At 47.1% G+C, this 20,232-nt stretch overlaps 1 protein-coding gene across 1 annotated transcript in view; it reads left to right on the top strand.

Annotated features, from left to right (window-relative positions):
• Positions 1-20,232, top strand: part of Arhgap35 (Rho GTPase activating protein 35) — a 104,902-nt gene that overhangs the window by 53,034 nt on the left and 31,636 nt on the right. The window contains exon 3 of the mRNA XM_055615662.1: positions 9,599-9,743. Within this exon, the coding sequence (XP_055471637.1) occupies positions 9,599-9,743 (145 nt within the window). The remainder of the gene's footprint in view (positions 1-9,598; positions 9,744-20,232) is intronic.

Genomic DNA, 20,232 nt, shown 5'->3' with positions numbered 1-20,232 from the left:
AAGTGAGGGGGAAAGCACGCTGGTCATAGAAAGCAGCTCAGATCTTCCTGCAGGCCATACTGGTGGGGAAGTGCCCCCCTCCCACCCCTTCTGGCCCAAGCCATAGCACCCAGATGGGGCAGCCAGATCTACGTACTTGCTATGAAAGAGTCATCTGCCCACCCAAGGAAAACCTGTAGAGGAGCTCGTGTGAGGCTAGCTCAAGTATAGTAGGTATCCCCGGGAATGCAGTCCTAGGTTCAGATCCCCACTCCCTGCTATCTCATTTGGACCTTGAGCACCTGATGTCTCTCCTGGCCCGTTCTCTGTAAAAGGGAACGTCCTCAAAGGGCTGAGTATCGTAGGCCAGAAGTTTGGGCTGAAGCAAGGCATAAGGTGAAATGCCCCAGCAGCAGGTGGAGCATGGCACTATACCCAGGGAGAAGACTGCTGTGGTTCCCCTAACCACACCACTTCCTCTTTGGTGGAAGGTTAAAGCCACAGTGATTCAGCTGCATGTTCTGTGCTCACCCTGGCAACCACCTTAATGAAGAGAGGCTCTGCTCTGGGTACCAATGTGATAGAAAGAAAAAAAAAAAAAGTACTCAGTACTCTTGCTAATTTGCTAGATTAATACCTTACTATAGTCAGAGGGACACTTTGATCTCTTTTAATGAAAGTGCAGACTGTAATGCCAGTGCTCCTTCTTGGGTCCTTTTCCCAACGGAACCATTCAGCAGCCCACCCTCAGTGGGAGCCTTCCACACTCAACTGAATGAAATTGAAACCCCAAGACTGCACTTGGGCGGCTGTGAATAGAGCTTTGTCTAAGGCTGCTGTTGCTCATGTCTCTGTCTCCCAAGGCTGTGCATTTACAAAGATGAGATTGGGACCAACGACTCTTATTTTAAAGCCAAAAAGCAGGCTGCAGTGCCTTGCTCCACAGTTGTGGCCTTGGGGGCTCATTCAGTTCGATGAAATTTGGTGTGTTTGACCACAATTTAAAGACTAGACATTGGCTATTTACTCTTCTGTCAGAAACATCCTTACTCTTGTGTTTAATAAAAAGACAAAACAGTGATAAAGAAAATCTTTCACTTGATGTAGCAGCCACATGACAAGACAACCTATTAAAAAGTGAACTGTTTGAATCACGCATTGTTTGGTCTATAAGGCACCAAGTAACCAGTTTGACAGTTTGTGTCCCCCAGTGAATTGGCTTATTTCATTGGATTCAGTGAATTGGCTGGTTGTTGTGGCTTTGTGTGGACACAGCTCTCATTTTGTGAGGCCTAGAACGGAGTTAAAGTTTCTAGTGTGAATGAAAACCAGCTGGGGAGTTGGACTGCCCACAGCCCTAGGAGGGATATTGGTTTTGACAGACAAGTGGAATGTGATAAGAGCTCTTTGTAACATGACAGAAAAACTCAGTGTGTGCTTCTGAGCTGAGTCCTACTGAGTGAGCTCTATGACCAGATACCTGAATTGCTATGCCTACCGCTTGAGAGTAGGAGGCTCAGGAGCCCAGAACATCTTTGGTACATAGTGGCTTTGAGGCTAATGTGGGCCACACGAAACTGCCTTTTTAAAAGCAAGACTAACATGATTTTCTGACTTCTGAAAAAAGATCTGCTGGGGCTGGAGAGACGGCTTGTGGTTAAGAAGAGGCACATGCAGGCAAAACACATGCACATAAAAGTAAATCTTTTGAAATTTCAATTTTTAAAACTGTTAGTCTTCTAAAGAAAGTACTTCGGCTTCCATGTGCAAGCACCTTCGCCCTTTAAAATAGCAATGTTGGTTCAGTGCCAGGCCATCAGTGGGCACTCATGTCCTGCCTGGTGTTTGTGGTGTCCAAATCTGCTGGTTAGCGTTCCTTGGTGGTTGCTTCCGAGCTTAAGCGCATATGTACTTTTTTAAGTGTTACCCGGCGGGGAGGTACTAGATATTGAGGAGTTCTTGAACAATGTTTACCCTTGGCTGCAACGTCTAGAAACGTTCCCTAAGGAATTGGTAATTTAAAGATAACATGGAGGAGGTACCAGGCAGGCAGGCAACTAAAGATGGAGGGTTCGTGGGGATACGGTGTGGAAGTAGAGTGGGGAGGGGAAGCAGAGTCTTTTCCTGTGGGTACAGTGTGTAGCGTGTGCTGGGAAGTGATGCCAAGTAACAGAGAGCAAGCCAGCAGGTTTATGCTAGCTTATGTTTTTTAAGGGAACCCCTTCCTTTATTTTATAGGTGAGTATATTTTGGAGCACATTTTGAGGATCTGAGCCACTCTGGGGGAGGCATGGGGACAGGTGTGGTCTCAGTAGGGTAGGACTGCAAGTCTTTCTTACTTCTTTACAGCTGGCTGGCTCAGAGCGTCTTAGAAATGAGGTGACTAAGGCCCAGAGAGGTTAAACACCTTCCCAGCAGGGAATGGAGGTACCTGCCTGTAATTCTAACACTTGGGAGGTGAAGGTAGACCCATCCGTTCAAGGCCAGTCTTAGCTCCATAGTGACTTGGAGGCCAGTCTGGCTACCTGAGACCCTGTCTCAAAAACAAACAAGTGAACCTCTTACCCTCCTGGTTCACCACCACTGTGCAGTAGAACAGGTTGAGAGTTTGAGGCCAGTCTTCTAGCCACCCCCATTTGCAGGGAGGTTGCTAGTATTCACTGTTCATATGCACGTTGAGACCAGCGAGCCGTTCAGTGTGTTCATCCTAACAGGGTGTAGGTTAGTAAATCTATTTCTTTATGCTGTTCCTCCTAAGAACATGGTGCTGTTGTTTCCGCCTTCAGAGGCTTGTTAAGTAGGGCCAGAATAGGCATCGGGGTCTGTATTAACAACTGAAACTTCAAGAAGTTGTTTTAAACTCATGCCAGTGGATTTCAGTTTTGTTGTGGTTTTTTGAGGCAGTCTCTGTGTAGCCCAGGCTGGCCTCAAACTCAGGCCTGAGACTCCTGAGTGTTAGGATTATGTGTACCATCATGCCTGGTTTCCTTAGTTTATTCTAAGCCTGAAAAACTTCGGTAGTGTGTTTTTGCTGATAAAAATAGACAATCTTTTAACTATCTGCTTTAGCTTGGACATACCTATTCCGTAAATAAAACAGGGAGCCCAGATCTTCTTTTTCAAAGGACAAAGAATTGTTCTGATGCTTCCACTAAGCCAGCCACCACCTGCTTATACCAAAATACCTCTGTAGGACCCAGGTGAGGTCTGTTGCAGTCAGAAATCATCCCTCCTCTCAAAGGTCAGACCTCCAGCTCTGGGAAAGCCAGAGTCAGTGTGCCTGGACTGTACCTGGACCCATGGGCCTCATCTACCTTGCCCATAGCTGTACTGTCCCAAGAATTAAGTCTCAAGAGTCTAGGCTTGCCCAGGATGGAGGCTTGCTAGGCTTGCCATATTCCTTCACTCTGCAGTGGGTTGACAGAAGTGGCTTCTCTTTCCACACGGGTGGATTAGATGGTGGGAAGGCCAGGGTTTGTGTTCCTTCCTGTTTTGGCCTAAATCAAGGTGCTCTAAGCTGATGAGTGCCAGGAGCATGGGTAACTTAATTGAAAGGGCCCTTTTGAAGCTCTCTTGGGAAAATGAGAGAATAATTGTTCACTGGAAAATCATAGTATTGGTGATGAATGCAAGAAGGGCTGGAAGACGCTGAGTGCTTTTTGTTTTGTTTTTCAAGACAAACTTTTACTATCCTGTTTAAGCTGGCTTCAGATTTGGGCAGTCCTCCTCCTGCCTCTGTCTCCCAAGTGCTAGGACTGCAAGTATGAGCTCATACAGACAGCTTTAAGCTTGTTTTTTAAGGAAACCAAGAGGTCTGGAACTGTGGAGCCGTTATTCATTCCATCTCAAAGGAAAAGGGGAGGTGACTCAAGCTGAAGTGGCCTTTCCCCGGGCCGTTGACATTTCATCCTGGAAGAAGTAGCTGGGGCTTTGGCGGCAGTTGCTCACAGCCCTTTGCAGGGTCTCTGATCTCTACTGTGGGAGGGACTTGACATACCTCTACTTCGCAGGACAGCTTTGAGGTTTCAGCACCTAGGTTGCTTCCTGGGGAATTTCTGTTGCCTTGTTTTATCCGCTCAAGGCACAGATGTGTGGGTCATGCTAGGGCTTGCCCTCGCCTAGCTTTTTCCAGTGTGGCCTGCTAAGTGAGTACCCCAAAAGAAGATGGCTGTTGAGCACCTGCTGTGTAGTGCTCCCTGTGACTCCCTAAAGAGGGACGTGCGGCTGGCTGGGGACATGAGACGTCTGGCAAACCACTTGGGAGAATGGCGTTTCCAACGACAGCGTGCACAGTAACCCTTCAGGTGTCAGAAGCCAGCCCAGCTCTTGGCATGGCATTCCACAGGCTGGCTTCCCAATGAGAAAGGTTTAGAATAGATGTTCAGGAGTGCCTTTCTAAGTTTGTGGTGCTCTGAAGGACCTTCAGTTATCTAAAGGTTGTGTTTGACACTCTGTAATCCAGAGTTTAAATCTTAAGAGAGTTCATGTGGGGAGGTGGGTGAAATTCATGTCACTTGGCAAAGGGGATTGATACTATCTAAATGCTATCTTCATTGCCACATTCAGAAATTGAAGGGTTGAACTGGATTTTAGACTCTTTGAGGTGAAAGAGATAAGCAGTCTAATTTAGCTTTATCCTGCTCTCATCTTTGCAGCACAAATATACAAAATAAGCTTGTAACTGTTTAAACATAACTGCTTTAGGGCCCATCTTTTTTCAGCTTGAAATTGACTGATAGAAGCTGGGCATAGTGGCTCGGGTGCTTGTAAAATCCAGTACTGAGGGGACAAGCACGAGGATTCTGGACCTTACGGCCAGCCTGGACTTTGTGAGGTACTGTCTCTTAAAGTAGTAATAGTAATAGGGTGCTAGGAGTGTCCGGGGCTGGAAAGATTGCTCAGAGGTTAAGAGCACTTAATGCTTCATCAGACGATCAGAGTTCAGGTTCCAGCACCCACATCGCATGGCTCCCAGATGCCTGTAACTCTGCCTCCAAGAGATCTGACACCACTACCACCCCTTTCTGGCATCAGTGGGCATGCATGCACACACACTGGGTTGGTTGGTTGGTTGGTTGGTTGGTTGGTTGGTTGGTTGGTTGGTTGGTTGGTTGGTTTTGTTTTTAAATCAACTTGACACATGCTGGAGTCATCTGAGAAGAGAGAATATCAACTGAGAATTAGAATTATCATATTAGCCTACATACAGAACTTTTTTTGACAGATGATTGATATAGAAGGGCCCAGCCCACTGTGGTTAGTACCGTCCCTGGGCAGGTAGTCCTGGGGTACATAAGGAAGTAAACTAGTATAGGGTATAGTGGTACACAGAGGCGAGTGGATCTCTTGAGTTTAAGACCAGCTTGCTCTACATAGCCAGCCTGGAAACCTAGTGAGACCCTGTCTCAAAAACCAAAATAAGAAAAAGAAAGGAAGAAAGTAAACAAGACAAGAAAAGCATTCCTCTGTGGTCTCTGCTTCAGTTCTTATGTCTAGGCTCTTGCCCTGACTTCTTTGAATGATGAACTGTAATAGGGATGTTGTAACCAAACAAAAACCATTTCCTCCCCAGGTTGCCTGTGGTCTTATCACAGCAATAAAGAGCAAGATAAAACATACACACAAGTAAAATCTTCAGAAGTCTCCAGTAACTTCTGAGTAGACCAGTGTCAGTTACCTTTAGAAGTTCTCCAGCAGGGCTAGAGAGATGGCTCAGAGGTTAAGAACACTGACTGTTCTTCCAAAGGCCCTGAGTTCAATTCCTAGCAACCACATGGTGGCTCACAACCATCTATAGTGAGATCTGTACCCTCTTCAGGTGTGTTGTATAAATAATAAATAAACAACAACAACAAAAGAAAGTTCTCCAGCTAGTCCATGTACCTGCACTCCTTTCCAGCATCTGTTTGCTCATTCTACCTGTCCAGAGAACTTCCCCCAAGTAAGTAGTGTAAGCACAAGTTTTGCAGTCACACAGATCCTGCCACATGTGATTTCCTTGTACTCATCTCCAGGGTTCCTCTCTTCCCTCCCTCCCTCCCCTTCTTCCTTTCCCCCCTTCTTCCTCTTGCTCCTCCTTCTCCATTGTTTTTGGCGTAGGCCCAGGCGTGTCTTGTGCCTTTAGAGGTCAGAGGACAACTTTCACAAACAGTGTTTCTTCTTCCACCATGTGAGTTCTGGGAATAGAAAAGGGTCCTCAGCCTTAGGAGCAGGTGCCTTATTATCAACTTCTCTGCCCTACCACCAAAGGGGGTGGGAGTTGTGGAGAAAGAAAGAAAATTTGATGCATAGAAAGTACTTGGGTGAAACAAATGCCTCTAGCCAATAACTTGGTAGCATACACCTGAGCACCGTTCTGAGGAGCATGTTGTTTCAGTTTGACTAGATGATAGAACTAGGACCAGAAGGCATCCTAGTGATGACTGGGAGAATTGAGCTCATCCCTGCCTTTTGATTCCACTCTTTGCCTTAGCAACAGTTGATTTGGAAGCTTCAGTTTTACTGAGAAATAGTTCTGTCTTCATTCTGACAGAGAAATTTGGTAGGACTGATGGAAGTGTTTTAATGCAGATGGTCATCACACTCCAGAACTGGCCTTTTAGGTGGCAGGGATGCTTAAAGGGAGAATGAGTGTTAGTTGACCCAAGGCTGCTCCAGTGTACATCCGCAGTTTCATGTCCATAGCGCTGTGAGTGGGGTGCTGTCGGGATAGAGACAGAGATGAGAGGGTACTTGACAGCATCAGTCACATTGAAAACCTCGAAATCTGCTTTTCTTTTGTGAGATAGTTAGGGCCTGGCCTCAAACTTGTTGTCTAGTCAGGAATGACCTTGAACTCTTGCTCCACCTCCAAGTGCTGTGATTGAAGGCATGCACCACCACACCCGGTTTTATGTGGATCTGGGCATCAAACCCATAATGTTAAGCATGCCAGGCAGGTATCCTGTCAATTGAGCCGCATCACCGGCAGGAAAATTGCATTGGGGTATTTGGGGCTGAGTCTCACCATGTATTTTTAGCTAACCTTGGACTCACTGTGTAACCAGGCTGGCCTTGAACTCAGGGAGCTGCCTGCCCTTACTTCCTGCCTTTTGGAACAAAAGGCTTATACCAGGCTCTATTTCATTTTATTTTATTTTATTTTACATTCTTTGACATTTTCTTTTCGTGTCTTTTTTTGAGACAAGTTTTCTCTAGCCGTTGCTGTTTTAGACTCTGCATGCAGACCAAACTGGCCTCAAATTCACAGAGATCTACCTGCTTCTGCCTCCCAAGTACTAGTATTAAAGGTGTGGGCTACCACTCCAGGCTCTGGACAGTTTCATGCATGTATATACAATGTATCTTGATCATATCTACCTTCTCCAACCCATGCCACCCACTTAGCCTTCCTGTCTTTTTTTTTTTTTTTTTTTTTTAACTTTAGTTTGTTGTTGTTGTTTGGTTGGTTTTGGTTGGTTTTGACTTTTCAAGACGGGGTTTCTCTGTGTAGCCTTGGCTGTCCTGGACTCACTTTGTAGACCAGACTGGCCTCAAACTCAAACCTGCCTCTGCCTCCAGAGTGCTGGGATTAAAGGCGTGTGCCACCACACTAAGCTGTCTTTTTTTTTTTTTTAATTAATTTATTTTTTTCATATACAGGGTATAATTGGCATTACCTTCATGCATGTGGGCAACATACCAGCATCCACATGCCAGAAGGAAAATGACTCCCCCTGAGAAGCCATCAGTTGTCAATGGCTCCACAGAAGATGGAGCCTTAGGAGCCCTTCCTTCATTCACTCATGCTGGAATTTTCACCAGGTTTACTGTATCAGAACTCCCTCCTTCGGAGCAGGCCTCAGAGCCAATCAGAAAGCAGCTGGTTACCCCCATAGCCGTCATGCCACTGTTGCACTGGCTGGGACGTAGTGCCTGCCTGGCAGTAAAGCGTAAATTCATTATGTTGAGCTTTGTGCAAGTGTATGTTGCAGGCATGCATCACACACTGCTGGGCAGCCTATAGATTTGTCCAGAGAGAAAGAGCAGAAGCCATCAGTTGGCTTTCCCCAAAGCCAGTGCGTACTTACCTCAAGAGCTATGGCTTGTATTTGGCAGGGCCGAGCCACTAGAATATGTGGACCTCCACATTGAGTCACTTAGCAGGCTTATGGTTGGGCTCTCTTTGCCTCTTGATTTATTTCCAGTTAGCAGCCCAGTGTACTTTTCAATTTGACTCTACCCTCTCTAATCCCAAAACATACTCCCACTCCTCTACGTTTGCACAGGAAGTTATTAAAGAATCTCAGACTAAACGGGAAGGAACATGCTCCCTTATAAAGAGCACTAAAATGAATGAAAATGAAAAGGGTTGACCTGTGACCTGGCAGTTGGATGTCTTCTGCAGGTTTTATGGAAAGATCTCTGAATAAGTTTATGGCCCATACACATTGTTGAGGGGAGGCACCTGCCCTGCTGCATTGGGCTGAGCCACTTGGAAATGAAACCTGATTGCTACAGACACGCCACTCCAATTTACTGGACCCTGTCCTGTTGCCCTCTTCTTTTAGTAGATAATATAACAAAGGTAGACATTCTGAGCCTGGTTCCTTGGCTTTGGGGAATTTCCATTGGTATGAAACATGTTTTGTCTTCCCACATGAGCTTCAAAATAAAAGTACTAAAATTTAAGATTGGGTGGGCACAGTTTGAGTGATTTTGAGGCATTCTGTCTCAGCTGTAGGGTGTGAGTTTTAGTGATCAAGCATTTTCACTTAGTCATTTAGACCTGTGTGACTTCTTTTTCTTGGAAAAGTGAAAGGTTGTGAGGTTTTAAAGGGCGTACATACGGGGCTTGTTTGGAAACAAGCAGTGGCTGTCGCTGCTTGTCCCTTCTGGTTTGGTTGGTTGGTTGGTTGGTTGGTTGGTTGGTTGGTTGGTTGGTTGGTTGGCAGGCTGGGTGGGTGGGTGGATAGGTGGCTGGCTGGCTGGGTAATTTGATAGCTCATTATGTAGCCCAGGATGGCCTGGAACTGTTGATATTCCTGCTTCAGCCTTGTGGGGGCTGAAATTCCAAGCATGGGCCTGGGTCATGTTAGTCTTTTTGGTTAGTAGGCTTTACCATTTCCTAATGTGGAAAACACCAGGACTTAACCCCAGGCTGATCAATATCACTATCTCTCTTTTCCGGAAAGAGGAAATTACTAGTTTTTGCACTCGTGTTTGATCTTTTCACAACATCAGTCATCTTTGAGTATATGCCATCTATCATCCATGTAGATTGTTTGGAAAACTTCCTGTTTACTCCGGCATGTTTCCCCGGTGGAGGATATGAGTGCCGTTATGTTGTTAACTTTATTAAGTAAACTTGGCCTGGTTCTCATAAACATCTCTGTTCTAATAATGCACTCTCACCCTAAAGGTGTGACTGTGTAACAGCTTTCCAGTATCTTGTGTGATATTTGGAGCCCTAAAATGCTTTTAGGGAGATGAGCAAATTTGGGCCTGTTTGTCTTGCTTGAAATCTTCTCAGCACTGTGTACCAGCTGCCAGTTCCTGTCTGCAGCCCATGTGCAGACACTATGCCGATATGTGTGGTGCTCACCTTGTTTTTGTGCTTCCTTTTGTCTTTCCTGAACAGAAACCAAAGCCTAAGCCCCGGCCATCCATCACAAAGGCAACCTGGGAGAGTAACTATTTTGGGGTGCCCTTAACAACCGTGGTGACTCCAGAGAAGCCGATCCCCATTTTTATTGAAAGGTGCATTGAGTACATTGAAGCCACAGGTAAGCATCCACCACAGCAGACAGCACCTCCCACTCCCCACAGGGAGCTTGCAGGAGAGCTGGCTTTGTGAGCTTTCTGGAAATCAGAGATGTTACCAGAGAAGGTGCTCTGACAGCTGCAGCCTCAGTCAAGAGGCTGACATGAGGCCTTGACTAGACCCGAGTGTGTGGGAGCAGATCTGTCCTCAACACGGAGCCGGCGTTAGCGTGCAGCCAGCTGTTCTGGCGTTGCCTGCTTGTTTGTGTGACCTCCTAGGTCTGGAAAGGGCTGGAGAGTAGGGAAGAGGGTTTTATATGGGACACATATTACATTTAATAATAGGAACAAGTATTTGATACTGTTATCATTCCTGGCATTCTGATCAGGTATCAGAGACTCTCAGGGTCTCTGCTCTGAGGTAAGAAAACAGTCACATTGCTTAGATATCTTGTGATCATGTAGGTGAGATACAACAAAGCAAAATTGCCTCAAGGTTTTCTGTTTTTGAGATAACAAAATTTTACTTCATTTTATTGACTTAGGCTCTGTATAGTCTCTTTGTTTTCCAGTCTTACACCATTGTTTCTCTCTACTTTCTCTTAACTGCTTTCAGGGACCTTTGAGGAGGTCCGTTAGCGGGCACTTATCACTGAATTCCCAAGCATTATTGGTTGAGCTTAAAAATGTAGAGTGTGGGCTGGAGAGATGGCTCAGAGGTTAAGAGCCCTGGTTGTTCTTTCAGAGGTCATGAGTTCAAATCCCAGCAACCACATGGTGTCTCACAACCATCTATAATGAGATCTGGTGCCCTCTGCTGACATGCAGGTATACAGGCAGACACAACATTGTATGCATAATAAATAAATAAATCTTTAATTAAAAAAAAATAAAAAAGAATGTAGGTTGTACACCTTAAATCTTGGCAGTTGGGAAGCAGTGGCAGGCAGGCCTCTGGGTTCCAATCAGAGCTACACAGAAAGACCCTGTATCAAAAGAGGCAGGGTAGCTAAGAGAGACCTTCTGGAGCCCTGATAAATCTTTCAGCGTATGGCCGTGCTTGGAGCAGAATCCCTGCTGAGTCATCTGTTCACCACTAGTCACTAGATCAATAACCACTAGTAACTGGCCTGCTTTGTGGAAGGGCCACAGGGCTCAGGGAGACCCAAGTGAGTGGCATAAATCTTGGTGCCCGGCCATACACGTGCTCCAAGAGTCCTAAATCTTGACAGGCCACTGTGGCTCTGGGTTGGTGCGTTTCATTTCTGCCCACAGAGGCACTGGCATCGTTTCTGCTCCTGTACCCAAGAAGCTACTGATGATGGCCAGTGTTGATGGCTACCTATCAGCCAGGGGCTGCACTGTTACCTGGGCAACCTTGTCGAGGCCACTTTTGATGCCATCTCCAAGACCTATAGCTACCTGACCCCTGACCTCTGGAAAGAGGCTGTGTTCACCAAGTCTCCTTACCAGGAATTCGCTGATCATCTTGTGAAAGCCCACACCAGAGTCTGTTCAGGAGACCCATCAGGCTGTAGCTGTGGCTATCGTATAAGGGTTTTTATACAAGAACAATAAAGCGAATTGAGTCTGTTTTGAAAGAAGAGTCCTGACCCCTGGTCTGAAGATCAGGCTGGCCTCCTTGTCTGCCTTCTCTTTACTAGGATCACAGTTGTGTGTCACCACAGTCCTGGCTTCCCCCCCCCCCCTTTTTTCTGTGGGTTTGCCAATTTGAAGGTAGTAAAGGCTGTTGAAAAGGGCTTCATACTACACTGGCACTGTCACCTCGGAGTATAAAAATATTACATATAAAATATTCACATAGAAAACTTTTATCTAGTGGCCTGGCAAGGTGGTTCAATGGTTAAGAGCACTGGCTGCTCTTCCAAAGGACCCAGGTTCAATTTCCAGCACCCACATGGTAGCTCACAACTGTCTGTACCGCCAGTTCCAAGGGATCTGGCACCACACTAATGCACATAAAAGTAAATTAAATAAATTATTTTTTAAAAATATTATCTACCTTTAAAAGCCCTTGGTGGCAAACCTACAACCCACAGTGTAAGGTAAAAACCACCTTCTAAAAATCCTTGACCTCCACACATGTCCCACAGTGTGTATGGACACAGGACACGCGCCTGTACACACACACATACACACTGATGATGCTGATGATGAAGATAATGATAAATAATTTTTGAAAGGAAACAGTATTTGGCAAGGGCTAGGGCACATCTTCATTGTTCAGGCACCTGCTCAGCATAAGTACTGGGTTCTACCTCCAGCACCAGAAAGAAAAACATCATTACCCTTGATTGTATTAATAATGTCATTTCATGTGTTATCCATGTTTGAATTTGCTGAGCTGACTTTAAACTACACAGGACCACTGCTTCCCCCTCAAGCAGGACACATCTGTGAGGTGAACTTGTGGGCTCTGTAGGCTTGAGTCGTGTTATTGGATGAATTGTATTTCGTCAGCTTGAACTTTTCAGTAAAGTGTGTGCTGTCACTGGCCTCTCTCCCGCTCGTCCCCATGAAAGGAATAACCATGTAACTTCACAGTTTCACAGGGTGTCCAGGCAAGCCCTCCCAGACCAACAGCAACAACATCCTTCCTGTCAGAGCAGACCAACATCAGAAGAATCCATGCCCAGTTCTTTCTTGTCCCCAGTTCATCTGTCCCCATCATCTTGGCACATGGCTCTGGCAGATGAAACAAACACTGCACCTTGCATTTCAGAGGCAGGCTTGAGAGGTCAGGCGGGCATGATGCTTCCTCCCACCCATCTCTCAGCCCAAACAGTGCGCCATGCAGGAGCACAGACCGCAGAGGGGAGCGTGTGGTGGGAGGAGGACCCAACAGTCTGTAAAAGGGCACAGCTTCAGCCATACCAGCACCTTTAACAGTTGTGGGGGATGGGGGTTTGTTGTTTGTTTGTTTTTGAGGTAGGGTTTTATCCTCCGTGAGGATGAACCTGTGAATTCTTCATCCTTCTGCCTCCACCTTTCATGGCTTTCTCATGTGAAAACTGCCATTCCTGCTGTTTTATTTATAACCCAACTTCTGTTGAAGTTCTTCCGGAGTAGGTGAACACTGGGACATAGGTGCAGATTGATTCTGGTTTGTTCTTGTTCTTTTCATGACCAGTTTCTGTCCCTTTGTCTCATGTTGCATGGAGTTTCATTGTGCTGAGGCAGGGGCCAGCAGTTGGAGCTCCCAGGTTCATGTGCAGATGCTGTTAGGCAGCTGTGGGGTCAGCCTCTGTGCCTGCTGTGCTAATCGAGTGTTAGACTCTTCACCCCCTCAGCTCCAGTTACATGGAAAGGCTTCAAGAGAGCATGTTACCACCACAGCTGCTCTGGGACCTCCCGAGAGTCGCTGTAGTGGGGAACCCGGGGCCTGTCTTTCTGTCATATGCTCGTCCTGGCCTTCGGTTTTCATTTACGTGGAAAATTGGTTGAGGCCATAGAGTACTGCTCCCTTGTGGAGCAGTGTGACTCCTAAGTAACAGAGGATACTAGCCAGTTAATTGAGGTCCCTGCTTCATGACAGGAAGTAGGAGCATTGAGTTCTGTATTGAGTGTCTGGTAGTAGGCTAAGCGGTCACCTTAGAACCTCACTGTTCTGAAAATACCTGCTCAGAAAAAGGTTTACTTTGGAATTGCCCTTGGTGCTTAAATAACTCCCAAAGCCTAGTTCTCCAGCCAGACTGAATCAAGGTTTCCTGTGGTTTGGGAAATGACCATGCTCTACTATTAGAGGACCTTCTGAGGGAGCGTTCAGGGTCCCTTACTCATCAATGTGTCCCAGATGCTCAGCGCCTGACACGTCCCAAAGCAGTTGTTCCTAATGTGACACAGTCTCATCTGTAGCTTCTTAACATAGAAAAGTGTGTAAGACCAAACGTGGCTGTGACTTCTGACCTTGTTCTCTGACAGCGGGCAGGGATAGAGTGATGCTCAGTGATTGCCCATCTGCTATTTCTTTCTTAATTGCTTTGCTTTCTGAGAGGTCCCTAGCCCTGTAGCAAGCATGGCAGGCAGCCATGGTGGGGAAAAATGAAGTGGCTTCATGGGCAGAAGGTACCTGTCTGAAGTACTCAGACCTTTCTGTGTACATAACTGGTGTACATGCCTCAAATCTGAGGTTACATTTTTTAAAAGACTTTATTTTTACATATGTGGCTGTTTGCTTGCATGTGTGTCTGCACTGTGTGTACAGGGCCTGTGGATGCCAGAAGAGGGTGTCTGAATCCTGGAACTGGACAGTTAGGAACTACCTTGTGAGTTCTGGGAATTGAACCTGGGTCCTCAGGAAGAGCCGGAAGAGCAGTGACTACTTAACCACTGAGCCATCTCTGTAGCCTCCTATTGGTACACTTTAATTTTAGTTAGTTACCATGGATATAAAAAGCCCCTGAAGTCAAGGAAGTCTGGCAGCTGCCAAATAATGCCAAAAATGGCTAGTCATCAGCCCACTTCCTAATCAGTGCATGTTTGTGGCTGTTGGTGTAAGCTGTCATTATTTAGGACCTGTGTGTCTGTGTCTGTTTGTGTTTCGTGATGGCTTGTTCTATTTGAAAAACCCAGGTGTGGTGGTCAGGTAGCCCTTTGGATGGGGAGGGACATCTTAACCCTTCATTCCTTTCTGGGAGGGCCTTGCTGTTATCACAGTACAGGGTTAGCCTTACTGGTAAGAAGATGGTAGCGTGTGCCATCCTCTGACATCAGGAGCAGTGCCACATGCCCCTTGAGAAAGCCTCACATCTCTAAGAGGCCGCCCCTAGTCGGGTGCACTGTTGCACCGGAAGTCCACTGATTTGTAAAAGTTCTTGTGGACCAAGTATGGTGGTGACACTTAAGCACTCTGGCGGCAGAGGCAGATGAGCTCTGTGAGTTTAAGACTAGCCTGGTCTACATAGTGAGTTCCCGGCCAGCCAAAGCTACATTCTGAAGGCCTGTCTCAAAAAAAAAATGAATTGGAAAAACAAAAACAAAACTTGTGGGAAGGCCTAGCGTGAGGCCCTACACCCGGCCTTGGTTATGGTGCAGTGTGTGGTCATTTAGTGGTTCTGTGAAGCAACTGCTGCCTTCCGGGGCGCTGGACCTTGCTAGACAGTGTAACTCGTCAGCCTGCTGAGAGGGGAAGCCCCAGATGCTCACAGGGAGACAGAGACTTCCTGAGAACTCATGAGTAGGTCTAAAAATAATCTGCTGGTGGTGGTGACAGAATTTTGTTGTTGTTGTTTTTTGTTTTTTGAGACAGGATTTCTCTGTGTAGCCCTGGCTGTCCTGGTCTCACTTTGTAGACCAGGCTGGCCTTGAACTCACAGTGATCCTCCTGCCTCCCAGAGTGCTGGAATTATAAGCAAGTGCCATCATGCTTGGCTGGGTTGGCAGATTTTATCCAGCCAAATTCAATAAAAAGTACCTGCTGTGTGCTAAGCATGCTAAGTATATGTTGAGCTTGGGCTGCTTCATGATGTCCAGGACTAAAGAAGTAGACAGAGTCATACATCCATAATTAATCAGCACAAAATGTGATTGAGGTTTGAAATGATAGGGAATAAAGTGACTAGCAAGATCAGGTGTTGGCGAGAAGATAGACTAGTTAGCACCATCAAAGAAACTGTGGAGGGGCCTAGGGAAGGTGGGTGGCTTTGTGGAGCTCTTTGGCAAATTAGGAAAGAGTTGAATCTATACTTGCCCATCCACTTTGAGGTATTTATTTGCCCTAGAGAAGTAAAAACATGTTTACCCAGACTCACGTACCACAGTTTGTTGAGGAGAGGACCAGGTTGGAAGGAACGCAGGCATCCCCCAGCAGGTGAACAAGCTGTGGTGTATCTGCTCCGTGGAACACACAGTGGAAGCTAAAGTGCTCACATTGCTGCGCCCGCTAACGTGATAGACTGCCGCTCTGCCAAGAGTGACAGAAGCTGGGCACAAAAGCACAGGAACACCTGTAGAACTCTGCACTGAGGGCCACTCTCTGGCAGCAGGCAGGTCAGTGTGGCCTAGGAGCTGGCCCAGCACTCACTCACTACAAAGGAACCCTGGGAATGGCGGGGGGCAGCATTCTGTGTTCTGATTGTGATGATTTTGCTCATGTATAAATTTTATTATTGGTATTGTGCCGTAGTGAAGTTGATCTTAAGAAACTCAGAGAGTTGCCGGCTGAATGGTTCAGAAAACTTAGGTCTTACAGCCTAAGCCAGCTGTGATCGGTCATGTCTCTAGTGTCGTTACTTGGGAGGCTGAAGCAGAAGGTGCTGTGTCAACAATAAATTACTGTGTACATATGTGTGTGTAGATGTGTATAACTGGTCATGACGGCTCATTTCTTTAATCCCAGCACTCGGGAGGCAGACACATCTGGATCTGTATGTTTGAGGCCAGCCTGGTCTAACTAGTGAGTTGTCGGCCAGCCAGGACTACACAATAAGACTTTGTCTCCCCAAAGAGAAGAAAAAAAATCACCAAGCCCGTTAACTAGTAGTTGAAGTACCCTGTGCTGTAGAGGGCTAAGCTTCCCATGTTAACGGTGGTTTGACCTAGCCTGCCCACCAGCAGTGGGCAAATATCAAGAGACAGTACTGGATAAATCAGATATGCCATGTTTACAAGACAAATGGCCCAACCTCAACAAAAAAGTTATCATGGAGAAAATTTGAGGACCTTAATATTCTAGTGAACCCCTTTCCCTGCATTGCCTAGTATTAAGTCCACTGGCTGTGAAGTCATACCAGCAGATTCTGAGAACCAGAATCTTCTCTGTTTTTAGGAGAAAGCCTGATGATTGGCTTGCTCTGTGGTGAACATCAAAATGAAGACCTCTCCAGAGCAGCAGGCTGAATAGCAGTGGACTGTGTCCACAGTAGATTTCTTAAACCTTGTCAGCTGGGCGCGCTGGTGCACACCTGTAATCCCAGCACTCAGGGAGGTAGAGGCAGGCGGATCTCTGTGCGTTCCGAGGCCAGTCTGGTCTACAGAGGGAGTCCAGGACAGCCAAGGCTACACAGAGAAACCCTGTCTTAAAAGAAAGCAAAACAAACAAAAACAACTTGTCATTGCAGTTGACTGTACATTAGGATAAGTGAACCGTTCATGAGTACAGATGTGCATGATGCAGCATGCCTGTGCTGCTGCAGCCAGCCCAGAGAAGGAGCAGAAGGAGAGCAATCCTAGCCATGCCCTCGTGGTTCTTTGCCTCAGGAAGGGAAAGTGCTGTCCTGGCTTCTGACAGGGCAGAGTAGCTTTGACAGTGGACTCCCTTTCTACTTGTCTTCTCTCACTCAGCACTCTGTGGGGTGGCTATAAAGTCAGTCCTGCAGTGAGCGCTCTGTACATGCAGGTTGGTATACTCAACCCAAGGATGCCTAGAAAGAAGGCAGGCTAATAAATAAGTCAGTTTAGCATGCTGAACAGGATGGTTCTGTGGCTTGGTGTCTGTTAGGGTCAGGGATGAGGTTGAGGACACCACAGTGACACACATTCCTGTAGGAGCTGAATGCTTCTACCGAGGAGGCACTTGGCTGCACCTGTGCCTGCAGCTCTTCTCTTCTTTGGGAGGAGGGTGGGGGTTCAAGACAGGGTTCCTCTGTGTAGGCCTGGCTGGCCTGGAACTCTGTAGATCAGACTGCTGGGATTAAACGAGCGCACCACTACGCCTGGCTGCAGCTCCCCTCTCTACTGTGGCTTTCTGTGGTTTCTAGTTCTCAGGCTGGTTCACAAATCTTGATGACCCCAGCGTTCCTGCTTGTCTCACCATTGTTCTCTGCTTAAATGTTGCCTGTGTGTGGAACAGGTAAGTGGCATTCTCCCTGACACCTCGCAGAGATTCGTAGGTCTCACTCACCCGGACTGCAGAACAGAAACTCTCAGGTGGTGTGAGAGGACGAGTTAGGAGGCAAGCTCTAGGTAATCCAGTGGCCTGCAGACGCTTCTGTCGAGCCTGTGCTCCTGTGCGTGTGCCTACTCAGAAGTAACCCCAGCTCCTTAGCACAAGTGAGACCCTCCATAGAAAGAACGACTCAGCTGTGCCCTCCCCCAGCTCATTTGCCTGGGTAAATGTGTCTAGTGCTTTCTGCATGGCAGATTTAGGTTTCACTACTAATTGATGGGAACATCTTCAGGGAACAGTTTTTGCCATTAGAGCGGAGGCCTTTGGGAGACAGCCTTACAGAAAACACTCTCAGAGACAACTGAGCACGCCTGTGGGGGCAGGGCACAGAACGCCACTGTCATTAACAGTGGGTCTGCTGCAGAGGCCTTCAGCATAAGGCCCTGTTCTGTGTTCAGCACGTGGTGGTGGCGGTGGCGGCGGCGGCGGCGGCGGCGGCGGCAGCGGCTTCTTTCTCCCAGAGTGAATAACCTGCACAGGATGAACCTCTAGCCAAGCCTTGGCTTTGCTGCTTACTAGCAGATGTTTAACCTTGCATTGTCTTCACTCCATGAGCTGTAAAATGGGACTAGTGAAAGCACTAGTCAGTAGGATGATTCAGTGTATTACAGACCTTGTAACAGTAACTAGTGGCCATAACTAATAAACCCGCGGCCATTGCCTCTGCTGCTGCTGTTGACATTGTCCAGGATACTGACCCCTTATCTGCCCCTGCACAGAGGTGCCAGCACTCAGTGTCCAGAACAGGCTAATCCCCACCGAGAGTAGCTTGCCTGAGGAAAGTCTTTTATGAAGACTTATGGCTGAAGGCTGTAGCAGGGTGGGTCAGCATGGACTCTGGAACCCATGTAATTGCTATAAAAATCCCAGTTCTACCATGTTTGTGGGCAGAGCTGCTTCCTGTCTCCCAGCCAGTGACCTTACCCACCTTTTAGGACTGAACCTCAAAAATTCTGTGCTTGCCCAGCTCAAACAATTCCAGAACAGTGAGTAGGAAGCTCTTGTAGCCCTGCTGTAAAATTTCATTGTTAACTTGTTGCCACTCGTTCTTGTGGTTGAAGTCCTGGTTTCTTTTTGGTTGCACTTCCTACCGTCCAGGTCTGCAAGGAACTTAGGAATTAGCTTCCCCAGAGATCTCTCGCATGCTGTCTTATTCTTGTTTATTTCTCAAAGTAGTGGGCCAGGATCAGTCAAAGGCCCTGCAAGTAGAGACTGAGCGTCCTATGCTGTGTGCTTTGTTTCAGGGTGCTAGACATTCACTGCTGGACAACAACACAAGGCCTTGCCCCTAGGATGTAGCATGTGCTACAGTTGGGCAAAAGGAGGGCAGCGCTTACAGTAAACTATGAATCGTATTAGAGATTTGTGCTTCAGAGAATATGTCTCCCAGGAATATCAGCTCTCTGGATTAAGCATCTGTATTTCCTGTAGTAAAGGTTGGAGAGTAGGCTTTTAGGTGGATTGGCTTGTTGGTTGATTGTCTTGTCAAGACAGAATCTTACTGTGTAGCTCTAATTGGTCTAATTGGTCACTGTAGCCCAGGCCCACTCTAAACTCAAGAGCCTACTGCATCTGCCTCCTTCACTAGTGTTGGATTTCAGGCATGTGCTGCCACATTAGGCTAAGTTGCTTTTGAAGAGGGTAAAAGTGGTAAGAACTGGAGTCATTCTCTGTCCTGGGGAAGAGCCTTCAAGATAGAGAGGTCCCAAGTGGGCTGTCCTAAGACTGGGACATTGTTGGCTGGGCCCCGGGCACGCAGAGGAAGACCACTGTCAGGTTGGGCCTTGAGTGGAGAGTAAAGAAGCTGCCACAGTGTGGAGTGCCTGAGCCTAGAGGGCTCAAGGGCTCTTGAGCTCTGTTCTTCTCTGGAAGGAGAGAAGGCATGGAAGTTCTGGTCCCCACATTGCTATACCCCAGGACTGCAGCCCCAACTTGGGGTAATGCAGCTTAGCCTGGGAGCGGCCTCAATGGGAGCCCTCACTCACTGTTTTCACACAGGCAGGTACTCCTGAGCCACGCCTCCACATCATGTTCATCACTTCTTCCTGTCTTAAGGCGGTGTTTCTTCCCTCCACTCTGGCAGGCAGCTAGTATAGCACACCTGTCTTTGTAGGTGGGGTATGTATCTGTTTGTTGCCATTTGTAAGAAGGAACATGAAAGAATTCATCTACTCCTGCCCTCTTTGGACCATGGGCCAGGTACAGCAAGTAGGAGGCCTTCTGCAGGCCAGGAGGAGGGACTCACTACATACTAAGTTGTTTTGTCCTGAACTTTCCAGCTTCACAAGTGTCAGGACATAGATGTTGTGTTGTTCCCTAGTGCCTGAAGTAATGTTTTGGGGTAAGAGTGGTACACAGAAGCAAAAGAATTGCTATAGGCATCCAAACACCTCAAGCTTCTTCTCAGCCCCAGCTCCCTAGCTCCCCAGAGCCTCTGGAAGAGACCTTTGTGCGAGAACTAGGTCAGGAATAGGAATTGAGGCGACAGAGTCAGAAGAACAAGACAGGGATGAAGATGCAAAGTATACACTTGAGAACTCAGGCAGAAAAGATAAAGGTACTCTTTTGTATAATGCCTGGCTATCAACTGCTGAGCTGGTTTGAAA

The sequence above is a fragment of the Psammomys obesus genome, unplaced genomic scaffold (genome assembly GCF_907164565.1).
Source record: "Psammomys obesus unplaced genomic scaffold, mPsaObe1.curated_primary_1811, whole genome shotgun sequence".
Classification (NCBI taxonomy): Eukaryota; Metazoa; Chordata; class Mammalia; order Rodentia; family Muridae; genus Psammomys; species Psammomys obesus.
The sequence above is the reverse complement of the archived record's forward strand: the minus strand, read 5'-3'. Positions and strand labels throughout refer to the sequence as shown.